This window comes from Thamnophis sirtalis, unplaced genomic scaffold (genome assembly GCF_051295495.1).
Source record: "Thamnophis sirtalis isolate CommonGarterSnake01/CBP01778 unplaced genomic scaffold, rThaSir2_p1.2 scaffold_1, whole genome shotgun sequence".
Classification (NCBI taxonomy): Eukaryota; Metazoa; Chordata; class Lepidosauria; order Squamata; family Natricidae; genus Thamnophis; species Thamnophis sirtalis.
The window spans coordinates 63,775,902-63,797,911 of record NW_028261381.1 but is presented as its reverse complement, the minus strand read 5'-3'; the positions used below and the strand labels follow the sequence as shown (position 1 = coordinate 63,797,911).

The following is a 22,010-nucleotide window of genomic DNA, read 5'->3' as shown; positions in this document are numbered from 1 at the left end:
AGTGGATCTCACTGAGATCCTGGCCACCTGCTCATAACTGATTCTGCTCCTTGCCTCTCTGAAACAGCCCGCAATTCTTTAACGATAGTTAAGGATTCCAGTTAAGGTGAAATTCTTTTTTTTTTTTTTACTACGGTTGTGGACATGGCTTAGTGGGCGTGGCAGGGGAAGAATACTGCAAAATCCCCATTGCCTCCCCACTCTGGGGCCAGCCAGAGGTGGTATTTGCCGGTTCTCCAAACTATGCAAAATTTCCACTACCGGTTCTTCAGAACCTGCTGGGTTTCACCCGATTCCAACCCCATCTCCAAACACAACAACCCTGACTGGAACACACCCGTCCCATGTTCAAGCCTGCAAAGCAGAAATCCCAAGTAAATCAAAATGCCCTCCAGGCAGAGGTAAAAATGCAGCGAGTTTTATTTTTATTGCCGAGTTAGTGCCACAGGGATAAGGATTTCAATGTCTTTAGAATGCTACATGGCCTATTGAATGCACTGTCCTTCTCTTAATGGGAGGATGTGACAAGGTTTTGATGCATTTCTGAAGCCTCCCTGCCTTCAATGTGAAGGAAACTTGTCATGTACTCCAAGCCAAGAATCCCTCTTTTGTTTTTGGCAGAATTAAACTTAGTTGGCCTACATGGGAGAGGTGCCATTTTTCATTTGCTCCACCTCTGGTCCATGTTTCCATTGGTGTGCTTTGCTAACAGCCAGTAAACTGAGTTCAAAAGATAGAAAGAACAACCACAGTCATCTAAATCCATTTTCCTGTATTAACCCCCAACATGTCAATTGTATTGCTTTAGATCAAGCCTGTCTTGACAGATTGGACTTCCCAGTGCCTCCAACTCATATTTTGGTAGATGCAGCATCAATCTGAGTTCTTTGTCATTTAAAAAAAATTGAGGCTGACCTGGACATTAACACCCAATAAAATTCTAGTGCAAATCTGCAGAAGGTAATTTAAAAAGTGCCTAGGCCAGGTCTCGTCAACTAACCTTAAACAAGTAACTGATCCCTTTTTACATAGATGAGTGATACACATGGACAATGTCCTTGTAAGTCTTATTGGACCACATTTCAATATTTCCTATATTCTGATTTTCCTTACGGTCTTTTACTATTCTTTCCCACTAGAGCTCTCAGGTTACAGAGACATAGGTAAGAAAGTTATTGGAGCAACCTATCAAAAGATCTGGAAACAATGTGGCATGATTCAAAACACAGATCTGGAAGATTGTTCCTTCAGTTCCAAAATGTCAGCCTAAATACTGATATTTCATGTGTGAGTCAGCACAGGATCTCGGTTTAGTTGTAAAAGGCTAGTGCATGTTCCACCTGGACAGAGGTCACAACCAGTGGAGGGGAAGAAAGAATCAGTTTTAAAAAAGAAGAAGCAACATAAGCTGGTAGCTTTGCCCATTAGTTCAGGAACACACATCAATATTCCCTTTCTGGAAAGAAGCAGTCACTTTTCTTCTTAGATCCAAATGTCACTGGTGAAGGTGAAGGGGCTGAACTGGTACCCAGCACCTGAATAGAATTTGTTCTGGAATTCCACCCTGAAAAATACAGGACAGATCAGTTTAGGTTTTGCAAGATCAACTCTCTCCCCAGTTTTATCCAGTCCCAATACAGATGCGCTGTGTCACCCCAGGGTTCAACAACCTCTCTGGGATCTTAGACTTGATCTCTTTAAGAATCATTTATTGCCTGTATGATTCCTAAATGATAGCATAGAGGAATTTAGCAATCCAAGTCGAATAAGGCAGTAACATTTTCACAAAATGTTCTTGTGTTTGCCAGGAGAATTCCCTTTCCCATGTATCTGTAAGATGTGGTAGCACAGTGGTTAGAATGCAGTACTGCAGGCTAATTATGCTGAATGCCAGCTATCTGCAGATTGGCAATTCCATTTTCACCGGCTCAAGGTCGACTCAGCCTCTCATCCTTCCAAGGTCAGTAAAATGAGGACCCAAATGTTTGGGAGGGGGGGGCAATACACTGACTCTGTAAACCTCTTAGAGAGGGCTGTAAAGCACTGTGAAGTGGTATATAGATCTATTGTTGCATATCTCACCAATGAAGACGTAGGGCGTGCAGGAAAGCTGAGAGTCCCTCCATCACCAGTAAAATTGCCACAGTCAATACTGCAAAGAAAGCAAAGACGGGAACAAGGATAACCCCGCCTTGGTAGCCCATCATAAAGCCATTCTTCATCACCATGCTCCAGAGGACCTCTGAGAGCTCTGTGAACAGAGATGAGTGCAAGAGTTAGCAAAAGGGGCAAATTCTCTTCCTACTCCATAGTAGAAAACTCTGCAGATAAGACATGCCCTATCTTAATCAGACGTAATTCTGATGCCAAATCACTGACTTTATATACACTGTGATATCGTCTATGGCATATTGGGTGTAAATAGTCAACCTTGTTGATTACTTTGTTGACCATGGTTAAGCAAATAATGGCTTAGTGTAATATGAAAACCCACACACAGTGATTACACGTGATGCCTAGACTTAAAAGTTTGTTTAACCTTGTTGGTGAACAAGTCATGTTTGTCTGTGTTCACATAACAAGCTACACCCTAAGCCATTCTATACAAAACCAAAACCGAACAAACCACATGATGATTTTCTGAAATAAATGAACCCAGTCATCATCACCTTTCCCAGGAATTTCCGGAAAAATTCCCACCAACCAAATAATCAGCACAGCAAAGAAAGCCTCCTCTATTTCCCTCACTTCCCACCCCTAGGAACTTACGTGCGTGGGCCAAGCTGAGGGCCCAGAGACGCAGATAAGAGGCCGTGTTCGAGATGCAGCCCAGGCAAAACTCAATAGTGTGGATTGCTTGATGCATAAAGACGTCACCAAAGTCAAACTAGAAGGAAAGCAATTGGGGTGGCGGTGAAGACTAGCCAGGTGCTCTCAAATAAGTCAAACCCCTCCCCTGGAGCTTTTTCCAAAATCCAGAAAAGAAATGAGAGGGAGAGAGACAGTAAATAAGAGATTGGTGAACAGAGCATTCAGATCAGAAGGTAGCTTTTAAATATAAATAATGTTGGGATGCTAATGATATGAGTACAGATAGTATTCGACTTACAACAGTTCATTTAGTAACCATTCCAAGTTGCCACAGCACTGAAAAAAAGTGACTTATGGCCGTTTTTCACACTTATGACCATTGCAGCATCCCCATGGTCACATGATCAACATTCAGATGCTGGGCAAGGGGTTCGTATTTATGAGTTACAGTATCCTGGGCAGGGGTGGGCTTCAAAAATTTTAGCAAGGGGTTCTCTGCCTGGTTGCTGGGTGGGCGTGGCCATGGTGGTCGTGGCCTAGTCAGCCTCCTGCACCATGGCAGAGGAGGTGGGCGATTTTGCCCTCCCTAGGCTCCGGAGGCTTTCCTTGCGCCTCCAGGAAGGTGAAAACAGCCTCTCCAGGGTCCGGAGGCCCTCTGGACACCAGAAACGGGCCTGTTTCTGGCCTTTCCAAACTTCCGGTAGGCCCGTTTTTTGCCCTCCCTGAGCCTCCGTGCACTCCCTGCATTTATCTGCATCCAAAACGGGCGGCATGGGGACTCTTGGGAGGGGCAAGGTGGGCAGGGCCAGCCAGGAGTGGGATTTGGGGGTTCTCCGAACTGCACAGAATCTTAGCTAGAGGTTCTCCTGAACCCCTGCGAACTCCCAGCAGCCCACCCCTAGTCCTGGGACCATCTTTTGTGACCTTCTGTCAAGCAAAGTCAATGGGGAGCCAAGATTCACTTAACAACCATGTTACTAACTTAACAAATGCAACGATTCACTTAATAGCTGTGGCGAGAAAAAACATAAAATGGGGCAAACTCACTTAACACGTTCCACTTAGCAACACAAATTTTGGGCTCAATTGTGGTTGTAAAGGTAGAGGATTACCTGTAGCACGGCATATGTACTTATAAACTTAAGATCTTGGGACACAAATATTAAGTTGCTACTTTTATGTGATTCCATCACGACAAACATGTTTTCATTTTGACATAACTTCAGCTTTTCCAGTCTTTGCTACCTGCATCCCTCTGTTCAAAACATAAGTACTGATCTATCTCTCTATGCTGGTTGTTTGATCAATTTCAGTCTTTCTTCTATTCTCCTACCATGTCTAAAAAAAAAACACTTAAGTGAAAATAAAGTCTTCAAGTTATGGCACATCAGCACAAAGTACTGGTCCAATAGCTGTAAGGGAGGACATGGAACAAAATTCTGGCCATCGTAACCACATGAAAGTAGAAGTATTACCTTCTCCTCCTCCTCCTCCTCTTGGCTGCTTTCCATGTGATTCATGTCACCTTCAGCAATGTTCACAGATCTCTTTCGGTCCTCTGAGTTCAGCAGAGGTTGCCGCTCTCCTGCTGTGGAAGGATTGTGCTGCAAACATCCCAGAACACATCAACCAACAGAGAAGAGGGTGCTCAAATATTACCTGGCCTCATTCCACAGATTTAGCACCCAGATTATATAAGCAAAGGATTCCTCTCTCACTCCACCCAAATCCCAAACCTGGTATTTTCCTGAATGGCATGTACCTTACTTGAGGATGCTCTAGTGTCATTAGAAAACAGAATCCACATAGCTTGCAACTGAACTAGGGAGCCAGTTTGGACAATAGTCTTACATTAATGCCAGGGAGTGATTCTTACCCGAGATTTAGGAACTTTCTGGCAATGTTTGTGCCAAAGATAAAAGGGCGTCCCCAGCAGCAGGATGGGCACAGAGAGCACAGCCACCACCATCAATACCAGCTGCACTGTTTTCTGTGGTGAGCAAGAGGACAGTTGTAGTTATTCCAGCCCCATCTCCAAGCATTCAAAACTAAAATAACATTAAGATAAAGATAAAGGTTCCCCAGCATATACATGCTAGTCGTTTCCAGCTCTAGGGATGGTGCTCATCTCTGTTTCAAAGCCAAAGAGCCAGCGCTGTCCAAAGTCGTCTCCGTGGTCATGTGGCCGACATGACTAAACACTGAAGGTGCATGGAACGCTGTTAACCTTCCCTCCAAAAGTGGTTCCTATTTTTCTACTTGCATTTTTACCTGCTTTTGAACTGCTAGGTTGGCAGAAGCTGGGACAAGTAACGGGAGCTCACTCCGTTACGCGGTGCTAGGAATTCGAATCGCTGAACTGCCGATCTTCTAATCGACAAGCTCAGCATCTTAGCCACTGAGCCATGGTGTTCCTTACAAAATAACATTACAGGGATTTAATTTTTTTTTTTCTGGGTTGGATTTTGGAATCAGAACAAGATACCAAAACAAAAATAAGTTCAGCATCCTCTTTCCCCTTCCTCTCTTTCTCACGGTTTATTTCAATTCTTATCCTGTTAAACTTCATTGAACCTTGGAAGGATGGGAGACTGAGTCAACCTTGAGCTTAGTGAGCTTAGTGAGACTCGAACTGCCGAATTGCAGTCAGCCAGTAGCCAGCAGAAGTAGCCTGCAGTACTGCATTCTAACCCCTGCACTGCCACAACAAGTACCAAAGGCATTCTTTGGATAGCTCTCAATAACTAGAATTACATTTGTGTTCAGGTTCTCAATCTAGAATTATATTCAAAAAGTCTTATGGCTTTGTACCTCTTGTTGATGTATGCACATTATTCATTATTACAAAACCAGATGATGAACTGATTTGTGAAACCACCATCATCATTTGGACAGAAAATTCATCTCAAATAACATTTCTCAAAAAAGCTGATCACAAATCCAGCATTAAAAAACAAATGCAAATGAATTATCAATGATTGAATAGGAAAAAGCCAACTTAATATGTAACAAGGCTACTTTCATTCATAATTTGATTGTGGATGTGATGGCCAAATTGGTACACATAATTATCAGACCCAGAGGGGGTTACTATTTGATGTTGTATACATCTGGAACAAATAAGTGTTATTTGTCCCATTCAATACAACAAATTCTGGAAAGAAAAAAAACAATCAAGAATTAAGGGGCGGGATACTTTTTAAATAGGTAATCAAAAGATAGGATATGATGCTAAAAGCAGTTACCTGATGCTTAAAGAGCGGAGCACTTCCAGGACTCTCTGAAAACAGGAACATGTTAATGAACTGGATGAGAATGCTAGGGGCGAACATGGAGTTAGAAGCATCATACATAAACCATTTGTAAAATATCAGGATTACAAGGTAGCCAAAAAGCAGCAAAAGGAAAGTGATTTCTGGAAGGAAAACCAATAGGATCTTGTATTTTTGCTTGAAGTGGCTGCAAATGAGACAGACAGGAGAAGTCATTAACAAAATGATCAGAGACACATCCAGCACAATATCACTGATTACCCAGATGCCTCTTGAGAAGCAGCAGCTCAATCCCCATTATGTTCCTCAGCCTCTAAGGAAGAGGAGGTAGCATATAGCTGTCATTATCTCTACAGGTGAAACTTGAAAAATTAGAATATCGTGCAAAAGTTCATTTATTTCAGGAATGCAACTTAAAAGGTGAAACTAATATATGAGATAGACTCATTACATGCAAAGCAAGATAGTTCAAGCCGTGATTTGTCATAATTGTGATGATTATGGCTTACAGCTCATGAAAACTCCAAATCCACAAGCCGAGGTGGCGCAGTGGTTAGGGTGCAGTACTGCAGGCCACTTCAGCTGACTGTTATCTGCAGTTCAGCGGTTCTAATCTCACTGGCTCAAGATTGACTCAGCCTTCCATCCTTCCGAGGTGGGTGAAATGAGGACCCAGACTGTGGGGGCGATATGCTGACTCTGTAAAACCGCTTAGAGAGGGCTGAAAGACCTATGAAGCAGTATATAAGTCTAACTGCTATTGCTAATCTCAGAAAATTAGAATATTACATGCAATGAATAAAACAAGGATTGTACATAGAACAATATCAGACCTCTGAAAATTATAAGCATACATATATACTCAGTACTTGGTTTGGGCCCCTTTTGCAGCAATTACTGCCTCAATGCGGCGTGGCATGGAGGTTATCAGCCTGTGGCACTGCTGAGGTGTTATGGAAGACCAGGATGCTTCAATAGCAGCCTTCAGCTCTTCTGCATTGTTCGGTCTCATGTCTCATCTTTCTCTTGGCAATGCCCCATAGATTCTCTTGGGTTCAGGTCAGGTGAGTTTGCTGGCCAATCAAGCACAGTAAACCCACCGACATTGAACCAGGTTTTGGTGCTTTTGGCAGTGTGGGCAGGTGCCAAGTCCGGCTGGAAAATGAAGTCAGCATCCCCCATAAAGCTCGTGTATGGAAGGAAGCACAAAGTGCTCCAAAATCTCCTGGTAGACGGTTGCGTTGACCCTGGACTTAATGAAGCACAGTGGACCAACACTAGCAGATGACATGGGTCCCCAAATCAACACAGACTGTGGAAACTTCACACTGGACTTCAAGCATCTTGCAGTGTGTGTCCATTCTTCCTCTATACTCTGGGTCCTTGGTTTCCAAATGACATGCAAAAGTTTCTCTCATCAGAAAAGAGGACTTTGGACCACCGAGCAACAGACCAGGTCTATTTTTCTTTAGCCCAGGTAAGACGCTTCTGACATTGTTTGTTGTTCAGGAGCGGCTTGACAAGAGGAATACGACATTTGAAGCCCATGTCCAGGATCCATCTGTGTGGCTCTTGATGCACTGACTCCAGCCTCAGTCCACTCCTTGTGAAAGTCCTCAACACTTTTGAATGGCCTTCTCCTGACAATCCTCTCCAGGCTGCGGTTATCCCTGCTGCTTGTGCACCTTTTTCTTCCACACTTTTCCTTCCACATAACTTTCTGTTAATGTGCTTTGATACAGCACTTTGGAAACATCCAACTTCTTTTACAATTACCTTTTGAGGCTTTCCCTCCTTATGGAGGGTGTCAATGATGGTTTTCTGCACAACTGTCAGCTCAGCAGTCTTTCCCATGATTGTGATTCCTACTGAACCAGAGTGAGAGACCATTTAAAGGCTCAGGAACCCTAATTAGCTGATTAGAGGGGGACACTTTGAGCCTAGAATATTGCACCTTTTCACAATATTCTAATTTTCTGAGATTGTAGATTTGGGGTTTTCATGAGCTGTAAGTCATAAACATCACAATTATGACAAATCACGGCTTGAACTATCTTGCTTTCCATGTAATGAGTCTATCTCATATATTAGTTTCACCTTTTAAGTTGCATTACTGAAATAAATGAACTTTTGCACGATATTCTAATTTTTGGAATTTCACCTGTAGCTACTAGCAGTTTTACCCTCTATAAATATATCCAACTCCTTTTAAAATCCCCTCTTTACAAGACCCCTTTGGCTGACCAAGCAGAGGTACATCAACTGGATACTCACAAGTGGTTGAAGATGCCAACAAACACTCCAAAGCTCATGTGAAAAATGCCCAAGATCACAGACATCTTCATTTTGAAGGAGTTTAGAAAGGTGAGGTGATTGATAGCCAGACTCCAGATCTGGTTCATAAGAGAAGAGGAAAATCCCACTCATGGCAGTGACAAGAGCCAGTTCAGATTTGGGAAGGGGAAACAAATAAAAGAAAAGGAGAGAAAAATCCAATGAATTTTAATCCTGGTTCGGTCCTACTTACAGCTGGATATAAAAGTAACATCCTTACATAAAAGAGCCAGGGGTGGAAAATTGCTCTGCGCATGTGCAGAAGCAAAAAAAAAAAAAAAAAAAGATGGAGGTGCTATGACACCATCAGGAGAACCAGTTCAGGGGCATGGCAGGCCTGAGTCGCTGCCAGTTCCAGCAACCCAGGCCACCAAGCAGCCAAGTGGTTCGGCCGAACCGGTCCAAACCAGTAGGAACTCACCATTGGAGCACACTACATATGCCACCTTAAGATCCTGAAGGAAAGGCAGGATATAATTAAGGAAAATAGGCACATTGCATTGAGAATTCCCATTGAAATCCTCACAATCGGCTATTTTAAGTCAAGGACCTAAAAGGAATGACAATGGAAGCCTATCAACTTCAAATTTGTTCAGCATGGTTAAATACACCTAGTTCCTTTTCGTCCAGCACATATCAAGCGGCAGTAACCCAGAAGACTATTTGTTTCAAGTTGCCACTCACTCACCGGATCTATCCCAAAAGGGTAGGGACCATTAAACACGCCAGTGACATTGGGGTCCAGATTTAGAGAAAGGCTTTCTATGATATATTCCGAGCTGTAAGGAAAAGAAGAGTTTCAATTGATGACTACGGCCTCCCGCAAGGAGAAGGGGAGTTCTTGGCTTTAAGGAGGAGATCCTTTGGTACCTCCAGTCCGAGTTGTTGGCCATAGCAGCAACACTCCAAGCAGAGGGGAAGATAGTCAGTGCCTTGCTGAAGCATTCGTTGTAGATGAAACCAGTGTAAATAGAGAAGGCACCCATTAAGAGGATGAGGTAGCGGCCCGCAAAGAACATCTGCCAGATCTGATAAGGGAAGGTAACATTAAGTACATACCATGTATGAAGGGAACATACTCAGCAGCCCATGTACAGTTATTATGTTAGTTTCTGAAAGTGTTCAGCTTCCCAACTAGTCAGAAAAACAAAATGGGGCCAAGGTATCTGCCAACCAAAACTAATTCACATTTGTTTTTTGAGGATTGAAGAAAAGGGTAGGACCATCTTGTGGTCCTTATGGGGGGGAAAAACAGGGGGGGGGAGTGAACTTATTCTAAAATTATTTCCAGATATCGGGCAGAAATAGATCATCTTTCTTCTCCATCTACCTAAAGTGCACATTCCATGGAAAGATCCACTTCGACCAAAGCTCACCTCATTTTCCGCCTTCTTCATTCCAGGCCGGTTCTCAAAAAGCACCATCCAAAGGGCAAAGAGGAACATCAGTAGTCCATGGCCAACATCCCCAAACATGACGGCAAAGAGGAAAGGGAAAGTGATGATGGTGTAAGGAGCTGCAAAGGAGAGCTGACATTAGCTGAGAAGCCCAAGGAAAGCCCCACAGCTACTTGCCCTGTTGCTTTAGTCAGTTTAAAGCAGTGGTTCCCAAAAACCTTTTTTGGCCATGCCCCACCTAAGCATTTTAAAATCCTGACACCCCCCCGCCCCCCGTGATATATAATCCCCCCCCCCGTGACATATAATTACTCAAAAAGTGATTACTCAGATGGAGAAAGCCTAAAAGACCATTAACTTGGTTTAAACAAGGTTCAACTTGCCCCCATTAAAAATCAAATTGCCTCCCTGTGAGGTGTGGGCCCCATGTTGGGAACCACTGGAAACTGTTGTCATCATCCCTGCACCTTGCTTGATTTTTGGAACCACAAAAGAATCGGGAGTAATCAACATGTCTCATCATCTCATATTCCATCCTGTTAAGCTTATGCAATCTCTAGAACCAACACGCGGTCCTGCTGGATTTCTTCTCCCTCTTACTCTCCACACGGTTTACCATTGTTTGAAAGTGAAGAAATGTCATAGCTGTTACTGTAACTGTCCCCCATCACTGGTAAGGAAATGAGTATCAAGCAATGGACCAAACCTCCAAGGGTGAAGAGATATGGGATAGAGCACATTTCCTCACCTGGGTTCATCTCTTGATAGCTAGCCACCCCATAGGCATCAATAATGTTCTGGAAGCCAGCAGTGAATTTATTGGTGCGAATGAGTGTTGGGGGGCTCTCAGTGCAGATAATCCGGTGGACAAAGGACTCCACTCCAGAACCACTGCGATGCTGTAGGAACAAAAGAGGATCCCCCAGAGCAATTTAGCCAACAGATGTACTTGAGCTTGGCCAGTTTTCCTCCTCGTTCTCTTTCTGACCTGGTTTGCAGTGGCTCAACCTCTAGAATGCAGAGTAGCAAGTCATCCAAGTACTCACCCAAAGGCAAATTGCAACCCATCCTAAAAGCATCTGGAGCACTAAATCAAGTGCACCACGACAAGTGCAATTGGCTATTTGCAGAGGCCACTACTCAGCTATTGCTTTCAAAAAAGAAAATTAAGTTTCCAGGGTCACAAACTCTGTGGACTAATTGGAAAGCTTGAAGCCCTATCTCAAAATAATCTAAATGTGTGTCAAAAAGTCACAGCTTTGAAACCAGAATGTTACATGGAAGCTACCTGCAACCTACAAGGAACTATGAAAAATTTACATTTTTCAGCCACTGGAAATTTTCAGCCTTGTCTTTAGCTTTTGAGATTTTAAGTACACATTATTTACCTATTTCCAAGCATTTCTTTATAACCATGAGGATTAGAAACTTATTTTTTTTATTTACTGCTCTATAGTGGAAATGGCAAAGCAAATTAATTATATATTAGTAACAATCTAAGTTCATTAGGTTCTGGTTGTTATGTAGCCAAAACATATCGGAAGTACTTGTATGCTTTAAGAACGCAAGGGTTGCCTTAAAGAATTATACTTTTTTGTGGGGGGGGGGGGGGAACCACTTCAGAGGAGATACCTCCCTACTAAAACTCATCTTGAGTAAGGATGGTCAGAATGGTAAGTCCCAGAGGAAGGAAGGCTCCAGCTATCTGAGAATAGAGGCACCAATTCTGCAACATTTAGGGATGGAACAGCTCTTATTGGTTAACCTATAAGCCAAAGCAATTTCCTTTCAGCTACTAGTGCAATGAGGAATAAATTAATCTTATTGAGAAAAGTCAATACCTTTCTCCTTGTGGTCCACAGCATCTCAGGCAGTGCAGAAGTAGGATGACAAACAAGAGGAAAAGAGACATCTCTACAGACATCCAGCGGCACTTACCGATCCTTCGCGCAGGGCCAGCTGCACAGCAGGAAGGTCACGGACAGGGCACCAGACCTCCCCAATGAGGCATTTATCAGTGATGCTGAAGCTGCACTGGTTGAGGATGAAGTAGATAGCTTTCATCTTCTGGATCTGGACTTGCCATGCAGGTAGAACTGAAAGTACTTTTTGAAGCACCTGGTCCAAGTACTGCTCTGTCTGGCCCAATACCTGTTTGCAAGAGTTTGGGGCCAACACAAAATCAAGTGAGTTCATAGCTTTCAGTAGCAGAGTGATTTAAAGTTAATATTATTTAATTACCAATGGAAGAAGTTGCTCAGAGCAGTGAGTGTCAAAGCAATATTTAAATCTAGAAAATACAGGAGCCTCATCCCATCACAGGCCTATTTATTCATTCATTCATTCGTGAATTCAGTCGTCGTTCATTCATTCATTCAATACATTTGTATGCCTACCTGTCTTAAAACAAAACTCTGGGTGGACCACAATCAAAGAATAAAATATCATATACTAATGATAAAAAATATTGGTGCCACAACTAAACTTCCTTGATATATCCCACAACATTCTCCTCCCATTCTGACTTTTTAAACTGATATCTTCTCCCAATGTTCTGATTATGTTTATAAATTGAAAGTGAAAGAAATGGAAACAACTTATTATAAGAAGTGAGGAGTAAAAATAAGAGAGGGGGGACAGAAAGGGGAAGGCACAATCCCTTCCAAATCAGACTTGGATAAAACAGAAACACAGAAGAACAAAATATCTCTGAATTTCAAGAAATAAGAGAGGAATGCCTTTTATATACTTTGAAGGAAAAGTTAAGCATTTTACAGGAGTGGTGGACAAATATGATATCTAAAAAGCACTGCTGGCTTTCAAAAAATAACATTTTAAAGTTACACAAACTTGTAAGATTTGGTGAACTCATAGCTGAATGGCACCATTTTGCACGCTTCTGATCTAGAACAAAGGAATTTTCCAAAGCCAAAGCTTTTGCTTTTGAGACTGGACTTATTGTATTCAATCAATCAGCAATTGATAAGAGATAGTATAAAGAATCAAACTTGAATATTTGGACCAATTAAGGTTGGTTTGGGATGATTCGGGATTGAAGTCTTGATAAAATTCTGGAATTTTGTTTGGAACTTCAACTTTGTCTTTCTCCTATTACTGTTCACAATTTTTAATACTTTTATATTCTTACATAATATCTTCATCATCATTCTTTTTCAGTTAACTACTTTATTATTAATATAGTTTACAGATGACAGGTTAACAATTTGTAAGTAGATTTAGTAGTTTACCAGTTTAAAATTCTTTTGGCCTGTTTTGCACGGGGAAACCAACATTGGTGTATTATACCAATCAGGATTCAGCTAGGGAGGATGTTATGTGTATATATGTTGGTTTGGAGTTTTTTTAAGACATTTTTTTGTTAATGTCTTTTTTGTTGTGTGTGCTTGGTTAAATGTTTTGGCATTTTGCATTTTAATCTTTTTTCAATAATCTAAAAATGTTCTGGAAAAAAAAAAAAAGAACAACAACAAAGGAATCTTCCAAATCCTTGTAGGATTGCAACTGGATATAACTTGTGCCCGGCGGTCAAGAAAGTTGAAAAACATTGGTGATAAATCTTACGGGGAAAAAATGAAGTGATAATATTTATGTAGGATTTGCCATTATTAGACTTCTCAATTTTCTTTCTTTCCCTGGGAGAAAAAGTACTGGACCCATCACAGCCTGCTGCATACTTCCTCTGCCCCAATCCTGCAGAGAATCCTTACTATGTTCAGGTCTTCCACTTGAGTTCGCAGCCCACGCAAGGTATCCATGCGCTCAGCTTCATTCTCAGGATACGGGTGCAGGTGGCAGTGAAAGCTGGGGAGAAACACAATGCATTATGAGTCACAGACAGCTTATGGGGAAGCCAGATGTGCATATGGGGAGGCAAGAGACAATATCTGAATGACATCAGAGCACATTCATGGAGGAAGGAGCACATCATGAAAACAACTTTGGAATGGAAGAACAGGCCTCATTATTAAGTAAGTAAGCAATATTGGCTGTATTCACTTTACACACAATATCAATACCTAACCATAGGCATCCTTGTTTAGTAACCACAATTGGGATCAGCAACTGGATTGTTAAGTATAGTGGTCACTAACTGAAAATGCAATAGTGCTCACAATCTTATTTAAGCTTTCCTTTGCTTTAGAGCAGAGTTCCCCAACATCAGGTCCAAGGACCAGCATTGGTCCATGGCATGCCAGAAACCGGGCCGTGCAAACAAGTGAAGCCCCATCCGTGGGATGCCCAGGCAGCACACGAAACCACGGCACCTCCGGTCCATGGAACAACCTCTCTCTATGCAATCAGTCCCTGGAGTCCAAAAGATTGGGGGAGCCTGCTTTAGAGGTAATTCTTTTTAGTAACTGCCTCATTTCACAATTGCAATTAATGCTGATGAAAAGTAATCTTACAATAAAGCCTTGCATTTATGACTTATACACACGTACCGATGCATGCCTGACATTGTGGTAGTAAACAGGTGCCAGAGGACAGTATTGGTAATAGATGTAGTGGTGCCAAGGGGGAATGACAAAATTTCCAATGTAATCAAACCACAGGGTAGGGTTGTTTTTAGTCATCCGGAGCCTTCAGGGAAGCCTCCTGAAGGTCCCTGAAGGCTCTGGAGGACTAAAAACTGCCCTATGAGCAAACCAGAAGTCCATTCCTGAACTTCCAGTTTGCCCATAGGGCCGTTTTTTTTGCGCTCCGGAGGCTTCAGGGAAGCTCCTGAACCTCTGGAGGGCCTTGGGAGGGGGGGAGGCTGTTTTCACCCTCCCCAGGCTCCTATAAAGCCTCTGGAGCCTGGGAAGGGCGAAAAAAGCATGCAAAACTGGGGGGTCACGCCTGTCAGGCATGCATGCACACTGGGGGGGGTTGCGCATTGCATTATGGGTGCGGCACACACACGCACGACCCCCCCTGCGCTCCCCCCGCTTACGGAACGCGAGCCAAAAAAGGTTCGCCATCGCTGGTCTATACGGATAGTCCCCATTTAGTGACGCCTTCATTTAGCAACTGTTTGCAATTACGACAGTAGCAAAAGCTGAATGAATCAGAGATAAACAGATGTATGCGTATGTGTGTGTATCATACACATACGCACACTTTACATGTATCTGTGTATCTCTGAATGATAGGGCTATTGGGTTGGACTGCACTAAAGTAGAAGCCCTGGTAAACAAGTGGAACGAAGAGACAACAGTCAAAAGTGAGAATAACCATCACCCATCATAGGCAACAGAGGGAGTACACAATATCCAGAGCACTCACCAGTTGGCGATTTTACGGATTTTCTGCCCAATCTGTTCACCCCAGTAGGAGATGAGGAAGATGACCCAGGTGATGCTTTCCCCCTACACAGGAAAAGACAGGTTGTTCGGGAGCCTTTGCAATAGGTAGGATAGGAGAATGTGGTCTTCTGCTAAGGCAGGCCACAAAAGATATTGACATTCTGAATTGTATCGGTGGTCGTCAAGTTACGGCCATCACTGAGCCCAAAATTTTTGCTGCTAAGTGAAACATTTGTTAAGTGAGTTTTGCCCCATTTCTTTCTTGCCAGAGTTGTTACCTGAATCACTGCAGTTCTTAAGTTAGTAATTCAGTTGTTAAGTGAACCTGGCTTCCCCTTTGACTTTGCTTGTCAGAGGTTGGCAAAAGCTGATCACATGACCCCAGGACATTGCAACCGTCGTAAATGTGAACCAGCTGCCAAGCAGCTGAATTTTGTTCATGTGACCAAAACAGTCTTAGGTGTGAAAAACGGTCATAAGTCACTTTTTTCAGCACTGCTGTAAGTCACTAAATGAACCGTTGTAAGTTGAGGACTACCTGTATTTCTGCCTGCCCATCAATTGATTATTATGTACTATCAACTTTGGATCATTTAAAAAAATTTTTTTTTATTTTTCCCTTTCAAATTAATTCATAGATAATTGCTATTTAACATTTATCTATTCATCATTAGTCTCTATACTCATTTTTACACACACACATATATAATATAGTTTGGGTCACTTTCTTGCCACCCCATGCCTCCATCTTATTTTGCAACAATCTTACTCCTTCCATCTTCTCAACCTCCCTTCTCTACCTTCTTCTTTTCTCCTCTCCTTTCTTTCTTCTTCCCCTCCTCTCTTCCCTTCTCCTCTTTCTTATCCTCTCTCCTACTCTTAATTCCTCACCCTTACTTTGGATCAATTCTTAATGACTCCATTGGATCTATGTGATCTGTCCCTGACCTAGCCCTTCTGGATTTCCAATGGTTCATGAATTGCTGTTGTAATCTAATCGTACCCATCTTGAAACTCACATGCAACTGTGAGTATCTACGAGCAGAGGTGGGTTCCTACTGGTTCGGACCAGTTCAGCCAAGTAGGTAGTAACTTGGCCTGCCACTCCCCTGAACCGGGGCGATGTAGGTGCATGCGCAGAAGCATTTTTTCACTTTAACTTTTAATAAATTAATTTTAACTTTTAATAAATTTATATGCCGCCCAATCCCGTAGGACTCCGGGCGGCTGTCCCTGACCATGTGTGCATGCACGCATATCGTGTATCAAGCGAGTAGTGCACGTGGGGCGCATAGCACACACATGTGTGTGGCGCCCCTCTAAGTGAACCGGCAGTGGCAGCAGCTGGAACCCATGCCTGGAGGGAGGGTGGGGAAGGAATTATGAAAAGACAGGCTTTGAGGACTTCACAAAAATGCATTGCCTCACTATGGTCACCCCTGTATGAAGCTAGATTTTATCTGGGTTGCCTGTAGCCATTTACTCTACAACCCAGCCAGAGGTATTCTTATTTTCAATTGCAGAGGGGAGCTGCAGTTCCAACATGTTTGGAAGACACAAGGTTAAGGAAAACTCCTGCAATCTTAAGGTGTTACCATTCCCAGCCAACCAGCCCAGTTTTTCCTCTTACTGTATTCCATCTTACCGTGGATGGATTCTCAATAGGCTCTGTCATCTCTGTGAAATGAGGAACAAGGTAGCCACGGCACGCACGCCACAACAGCCGTTCAAAGGAATTCACCCGCCATGGATGTATCACACCTGCCACAAAGCTTCAGGGGCAGGGTGAAAGGGAAAAAACCTAAATTAAATTTTGAAGGATGATTGTTCAGGCTCTCAAGGCAACATTGTGCACATCGTGTATTAAGTTACCACATTTTTCAGACTATAAGAGGCTCTAGAATATAAGACGCACCATGATTTTGAAGAGGTAAATTAAAAAAAAGGTTTTTGCACTCTGCAGGCCTCCGAAACCCGCTGCATGCCTTGTTTTTTGCAAAAAAGAAGAAGAAGAGGGAGGGGTGGCATGCAGAGCTTGGGGAGACTTGTAGTGCTCCTGGGGGCTGGGGCAAAAAAAAAAAAGAGCTGTTTCTTTGTTTAAAACAAAGGGCATGCACAGCTTTGGGATGTTCTTAGAGTGCTCCTGGGGGCTGGGGGTGGGGGAAACGGCCTGTTTTTTGCTTTGTTTTGCCCTCCTCAACTCTCAGGAGCACTTTGCAAGCCACCCAAACCCTCTGCATGTCCATTTTTGCAAAGAGGGTGGGTTTTCAGTAGGCCAAAAATGTTGTATTCAGTGTATAGGACGCACCCAGATTTTCACTCTCTTTTTTAAGGGAAAAAGGTGCGTCTTATACTCTGAAAAATACAGTACTTCAGAGTAAAAGAGTACTTCATCTCTTCCATGAAAGGAATCCGTCAAAACACCCTCAAGCCAGTAAATGCGATCCCTTGAAAACCAGTAGATGAGGGAAGAATTGGCAAGCTCCTCCACCAATATTCCTTATTTGAGCAAGCAAACCTCTCCCAGCTGCCACTCACTTGATTCTGAGGTCAGGGCGGTGTAGCACGGTGGGATCAAGCAGAGGATCTCTTTCAGAGAAAGCACGAGAAAGGACAGGCGAATCAAGGGGCACCTGCTGATAGATGTGACAACCCAGGATTAAGGCCTTGGAAGCTCTCCTTCCAGTCTCCTTTGGTTATTTGGTTGCAAAAGATGTTTCACCCTCAGCTTTTTGCCCAACCCTTGGATGCAAGTCCTCAAACAACCCGCCTCAACAGCTCCCTCTTTTCCTTCCAACTCCCCAAATTTGCCTGGCCACCAGAGAAGTAGATTTCGAACAGGAAGAGGAAGGGATTACTTACCAATTGACCAGTGAAACGCTGGCCCTCCTGCAGCACCTGAATATGCTCCCGCAGTTCCTGTAGCTGACCAAACAGGGCCTCCCGATTGTGGCTCACTTCCCGCAGCTCCTTTGACAGGGTCTCAGACTGCTCCTGTATTTGCAGGGCCTCGCGGGCCAAGGGGGCTGGCAGATTCTCCTCTGGAGGCTTCAATGACCGTCCAGCTTTCTGTGCTTCCTGGGCCAAAAAAGCTGGAGAGAAAAGGAAGATAAAAAGATGCCCAGGATCTAGATTTGGTATCTTAGTTCAGATTTTCCCAAGCCCAGCTCAGAAAAGGGATTCAGCAGGATCAGTGCAGCTCACCCAAGTAGCACTGTAACTCAGAAGCAAGATTTGAGAAGTACAGAAGTGCAAAAGGGCCCAAGATGAATCCCTGCCAGGAGGGAAAATAACTCACCCAAAATCTGGAGAGCTGAGGGAAAGTGGGGCTGGCAATGTTAGGCTGAACCAGTGGTTTTCAAGTTTGGCGATTTTTAGTTGCAACGACTTCAACTCCCAGAATTCTCCCCAGAATTCATGCTGGCTGGGGAATTCAGAGGGTAGTCCACACATCTTATACTTGCCAAATTTGAAAAACACTAGGTTGAATATGTGTAGACTTGATATATTGTAAGTCCTGCTGACTGCAGAATTGGTGCCCAGGCTTAGCACCCAAAAAGTTATGCCAAACAGTTTGGTGGACTACATTCAGCCTGCTAGCTGATGTGTTGCACTGGCCTACCAAAGTTACAACCACAATCATTCTCTCAATTTCACAATAAGATTTATGAAACTTAGGAGTTTCCTACATGTTTTTCACTTCCTAAAACTCTCTGCAGTTTAGATTTTTTTATGAAATTCTGAGCACTTTCTTTCAGAAAGATACAAGTTTTTATAATCTGAGGACAAAGAATGTGATATGACCCCAATTCTTTCTTCAGTCTACCTCTGAATTGGATCACCAGAGCCCTAGCAAGCCCTAGTGACTATAGAATGGAGACAGGATACAGAATGTTTTCCTAAAGGAAATTGTTTTCTTATTATGTATTTTATGCTTTATTTTTTCAATTTTAAAAGTGGGTTATTTTCACCAAATTAATCAGCAACATAATAAATGGATAAAGACCGCCAATTCCAAATAATAAACACAATAAATGGATAGGCTGACTATTTCAATTGTTTTTATGCCACCATGCATAGATAGTTGTTATCAAGACTTGTTAACTTTAATATTTTTTCAACACATCTAAGTGAGCTATTAAAGAAAACTGCATGCTAACTGAATTGTAAAAAGCAGCCTGCGTGAGAAATTCTAAGTACCATTTGCCAAGGACCAGTGGTTATAATTTAATTTAGAAAAGTTTCTGCTGAAAGTGTCTCATGATGCACTAATCTAATGTGCCTCTAATTATAAAAAGAGAGTCTTATGATTTGCTTTATTTAATCATGGGCCGCCTGATATCATACATCCAAATTCTAGAAGCCTAACCCAATTTCTGCCAGCCCATAAATTAACAAAACAGTTTTCACAAATACAGCTGACCTGTTACTGGCCTTACTTCACCCCTACTTTTCAGGTTTCACTGTCAACCTTCTGAAAATTCCATCAGCAGAGGGAAAGCCCCACCAAGTCCCCTAAAGCAGGTGTCACTCACTGAAAGTTTTTTCCATTTCTTCACAACGCCGCAATTCTCCCACAAAGCGCCGCTGGAAGGCATTGACATGAGGATTCAGCTGAAAATAAAAGATGCTTATTTAGAAGCTTATGAGACTCTGGTTAGAGCTGATGCTTTAGCCACCCCAAAACCTGGCACCAAAACTCTTAATTCATCACATCAAGATCCGTGCAATACGAATGAAACACCCTCCTTTTAGCCCCAATTTAGTCTTGCCTTCAATCTCTTCTATTTATGTGCAAGGCTGTTAACAAACATGCAATCACAAAACTTTTGCATAAATAAGGAGAGGTAGTAGATCATTTCTACATAACCACTTCTCAAGTATCATTTATTCTTTCTGTTGCCTGCATATGTCCTTGTTTGACATCTAGGTACACACTATTTTTTGCTTTTATTGATGGCCCCATAAACTTTGTGTAAAAAAAAAAGTTGAAAAGGGAGCCTCTCCTTTTGTAAGAACAGCAACTTTCTTGCAAGGAAATCAACTACACCCATGGACTGATTGCTGCCTGTCTTGCAATCATTGAGCAGTGAAAATCCCCAACAGCTGTTACATCCTTAGTTTGATCTTCCCACCAAGCAGTCCCCAAAATCTACCAGCACATACATCACGGAACTCCACGAGGCCTTGCTCCCCTAATTCGCTAACACATGCGTAGGATGAAGCCGACTGCAAGAAGAGCTGGGCCAAGCACATCTCCTCGCTGCGAAACATGGTCTCCTGTTTCCAGAAGAGACTGTAAGACAAAATGGCTTCATTAGCAGGCATTAACTCCCCCAAACCGCTACCTATTCTTAGTGGAGGCTGGATGGATGCGTGTGTGTCGGGAGTCTTTTTACAATAGCTGTTGTCCTAAGAACATGGGTGACCAAGGAATAAGACTAGGAAATAGTGACAAAAAGAGAGAGGTACAAAGACCGAGAAGGGGTGAGGAACAGAGAACCCACCAACGGGAGAAATAGGCAAAATCAAAATGTTGACTCCATCAATTAAGGAAAGCTAAGACAGATGTTTGGTCATGAATACTGAAGTATCTACTGGCCATTAGGACTGCACCAGTCAGGATTCAGAGGCTGCAGTGGCCTAAGGGGAGTGGGAATTGCTTACCTCTGGATACTCCAAATGCAGGAAAGCAGAAAACGGGTTTCTCCTTCGGGGCTCCAGCCAGACACAGCCCTAAATTAAATCTCTGCCATCCTGATGGCTTGCTGAAACTTGCTTCTGAATCACGTGAGGCTTTTCTTCTGCTCTGGGATTGCAACACAGTTTCCAGGTCAGGCCACGACCACTCATTTCACAACATGCCTCTGACTCAGGCTTCTCTATTGCTCATAATGGGATTAAAATATCCTGAGACGGCAGTTCTGGCCTTAGACCTGGACTGGAGGAAATTGCAAAGAGATAATTTCAGCTGTTGGAGGAGGCCCAGCATGATGCCCGTTTTGGAGAAGAGGGCGGGGGTGGGGGGAGAGGAGGAGAAAAAGACAAGGCACAATAATCAATGAAGAACAAAAATATATTTCTTTAAATTTCATTTCATCCCCAGGGATTGGCGTTTGCCCTCTGCAATGAGAAAGTGACCTGGGTAGAAGATGGCTTGCTCTGGGGACCGAGATAACAAAGAGGAGCCCACAAGTCTGGGAAAACCACATAGTTGCAACAGTTGCAGACATTACACCCTGAACACTACAGGCTGGTTTGCCTGGAAGCAAGTGGGTTATAATTAGAACAATGAATGAATTAAGTCAGCCGAATATGACTACAACATTACCTTTCTGCACAACATCGAATATTCTAGATTACTGTGTAGGCCATCTTTAGCCATTGTTCTCCAGCAAAAAATGGGCGTAAGAAGACCAGATATTGCCACTCTTTCAAAGTGTCATATCCAAGCCTGCAGGTCCACTACAAGCATAAACTTATTAGGAGAATTACCCTGATTTTAGAAAGATTCCTGGGCTACAGCTGAAGTGAATAGGGCTTCTATTAAGGGCTGCATCATTGTATTGGAGAAAGGGATTTTGCTCTGCGAAGGCACGAATGGGCACCTACTTTCATGCATTCATCAGTGCCAACCACCAACTGAAATTCCACCACCAAAATCTGCAATCTATACAGAAAGGGATCTGAAAATCACTGTTCCATCCATGGTAGAATACTGTGATCCCCAGGGATGGGGGGGGAAAACAAACCTGCATCCACACCCTCCCCGCCAAAAAAGACTGCAGATTTGGCCATAAAAAGTAATTGCTTTCTTTAAGAAAGTTGATATTTCAGAGAGGTAGTTTCTCTACTCTATAATCTGCAGCTACTACGGAGCATGGATCGGC

The 22,010-nt window shown here is 43.0% G+C and overlaps 1 protein-coding gene across 2 annotated transcripts; it reads right to left on the bottom strand.

The window, feature by feature from the left end:
• Positions 1-402: 402 nt before the first annotated feature.
• On the bottom strand, positions 403-21,097 carry TCIRG1 (T cell immune regulator 1, ATPase H+ transporting V0 subunit a3). Of its 2 annotated transcripts, none has more exons than XM_014053540.2 (20): positions 20,788-21,097; positions 20,287-20,416; positions 19,656-19,734; positions 17,983-18,212; positions 17,659-17,756; positions 16,766-16,892; positions 15,101-15,183; positions 13,543-13,636; positions 11,753-11,965; positions 10,563-10,713; positions 9,794-9,933; positions 9,288-9,445; positions 9,106-9,196; positions 8,358-8,476; positions 6,057-6,270; positions 4,688-4,801; positions 4,287-4,415; positions 2,770-2,887; positions 2,083-2,251; positions 403-1,564 (listed from the first exon to the last, which is right to left on the bottom strand). In XM_014053540.2, exons 2-20 carry the CDS (start codon positions 20,392-20,394, stop codon positions 1,483-1,485), a joined length of 2,517 nt encoding a protein of 838 aa, XP_013909015.2. In that variant the 5' UTR covers positions 20,395-20,416; positions 20,788-21,097; the 3' UTR covers positions 403-1,482. The 2 variants fall into 2 exon arrangements, with proteins under 2 accessions (XP_013909015.2, XP_013909016.2); XM_014053541.2 differs by having other exon boundaries at positions 17,659-17,753.
• Between the last annotated feature and the right edge of the window lie 913 nt (positions 21,098-22,010).

Bases quoted from the DNA above. Each gene is read 5' to 3' on its own strand.
- TCIRG1 (XM_014053540.2), bottom strand. From the start codon at position 20,394: ATGTTTCGCAGCGAGGAGATGTGCTTGGCCCAGCTCTTCTTGCAGTCG. The intron at 17,757-17,982 runs GTAAGTAATCCC...CACATCTATCAG, and splicing joins AGCGTTTCACTGGTCAATTG to CAGGTGCCCCTTGATTCGCC. The intron at 15,184-16,765 runs GTAAGATGGAAT...TTTCCTGTGTAG, and splicing joins CTATTGAGAATCCATCCACG to GGGGAAAGCATCACCTGGGT.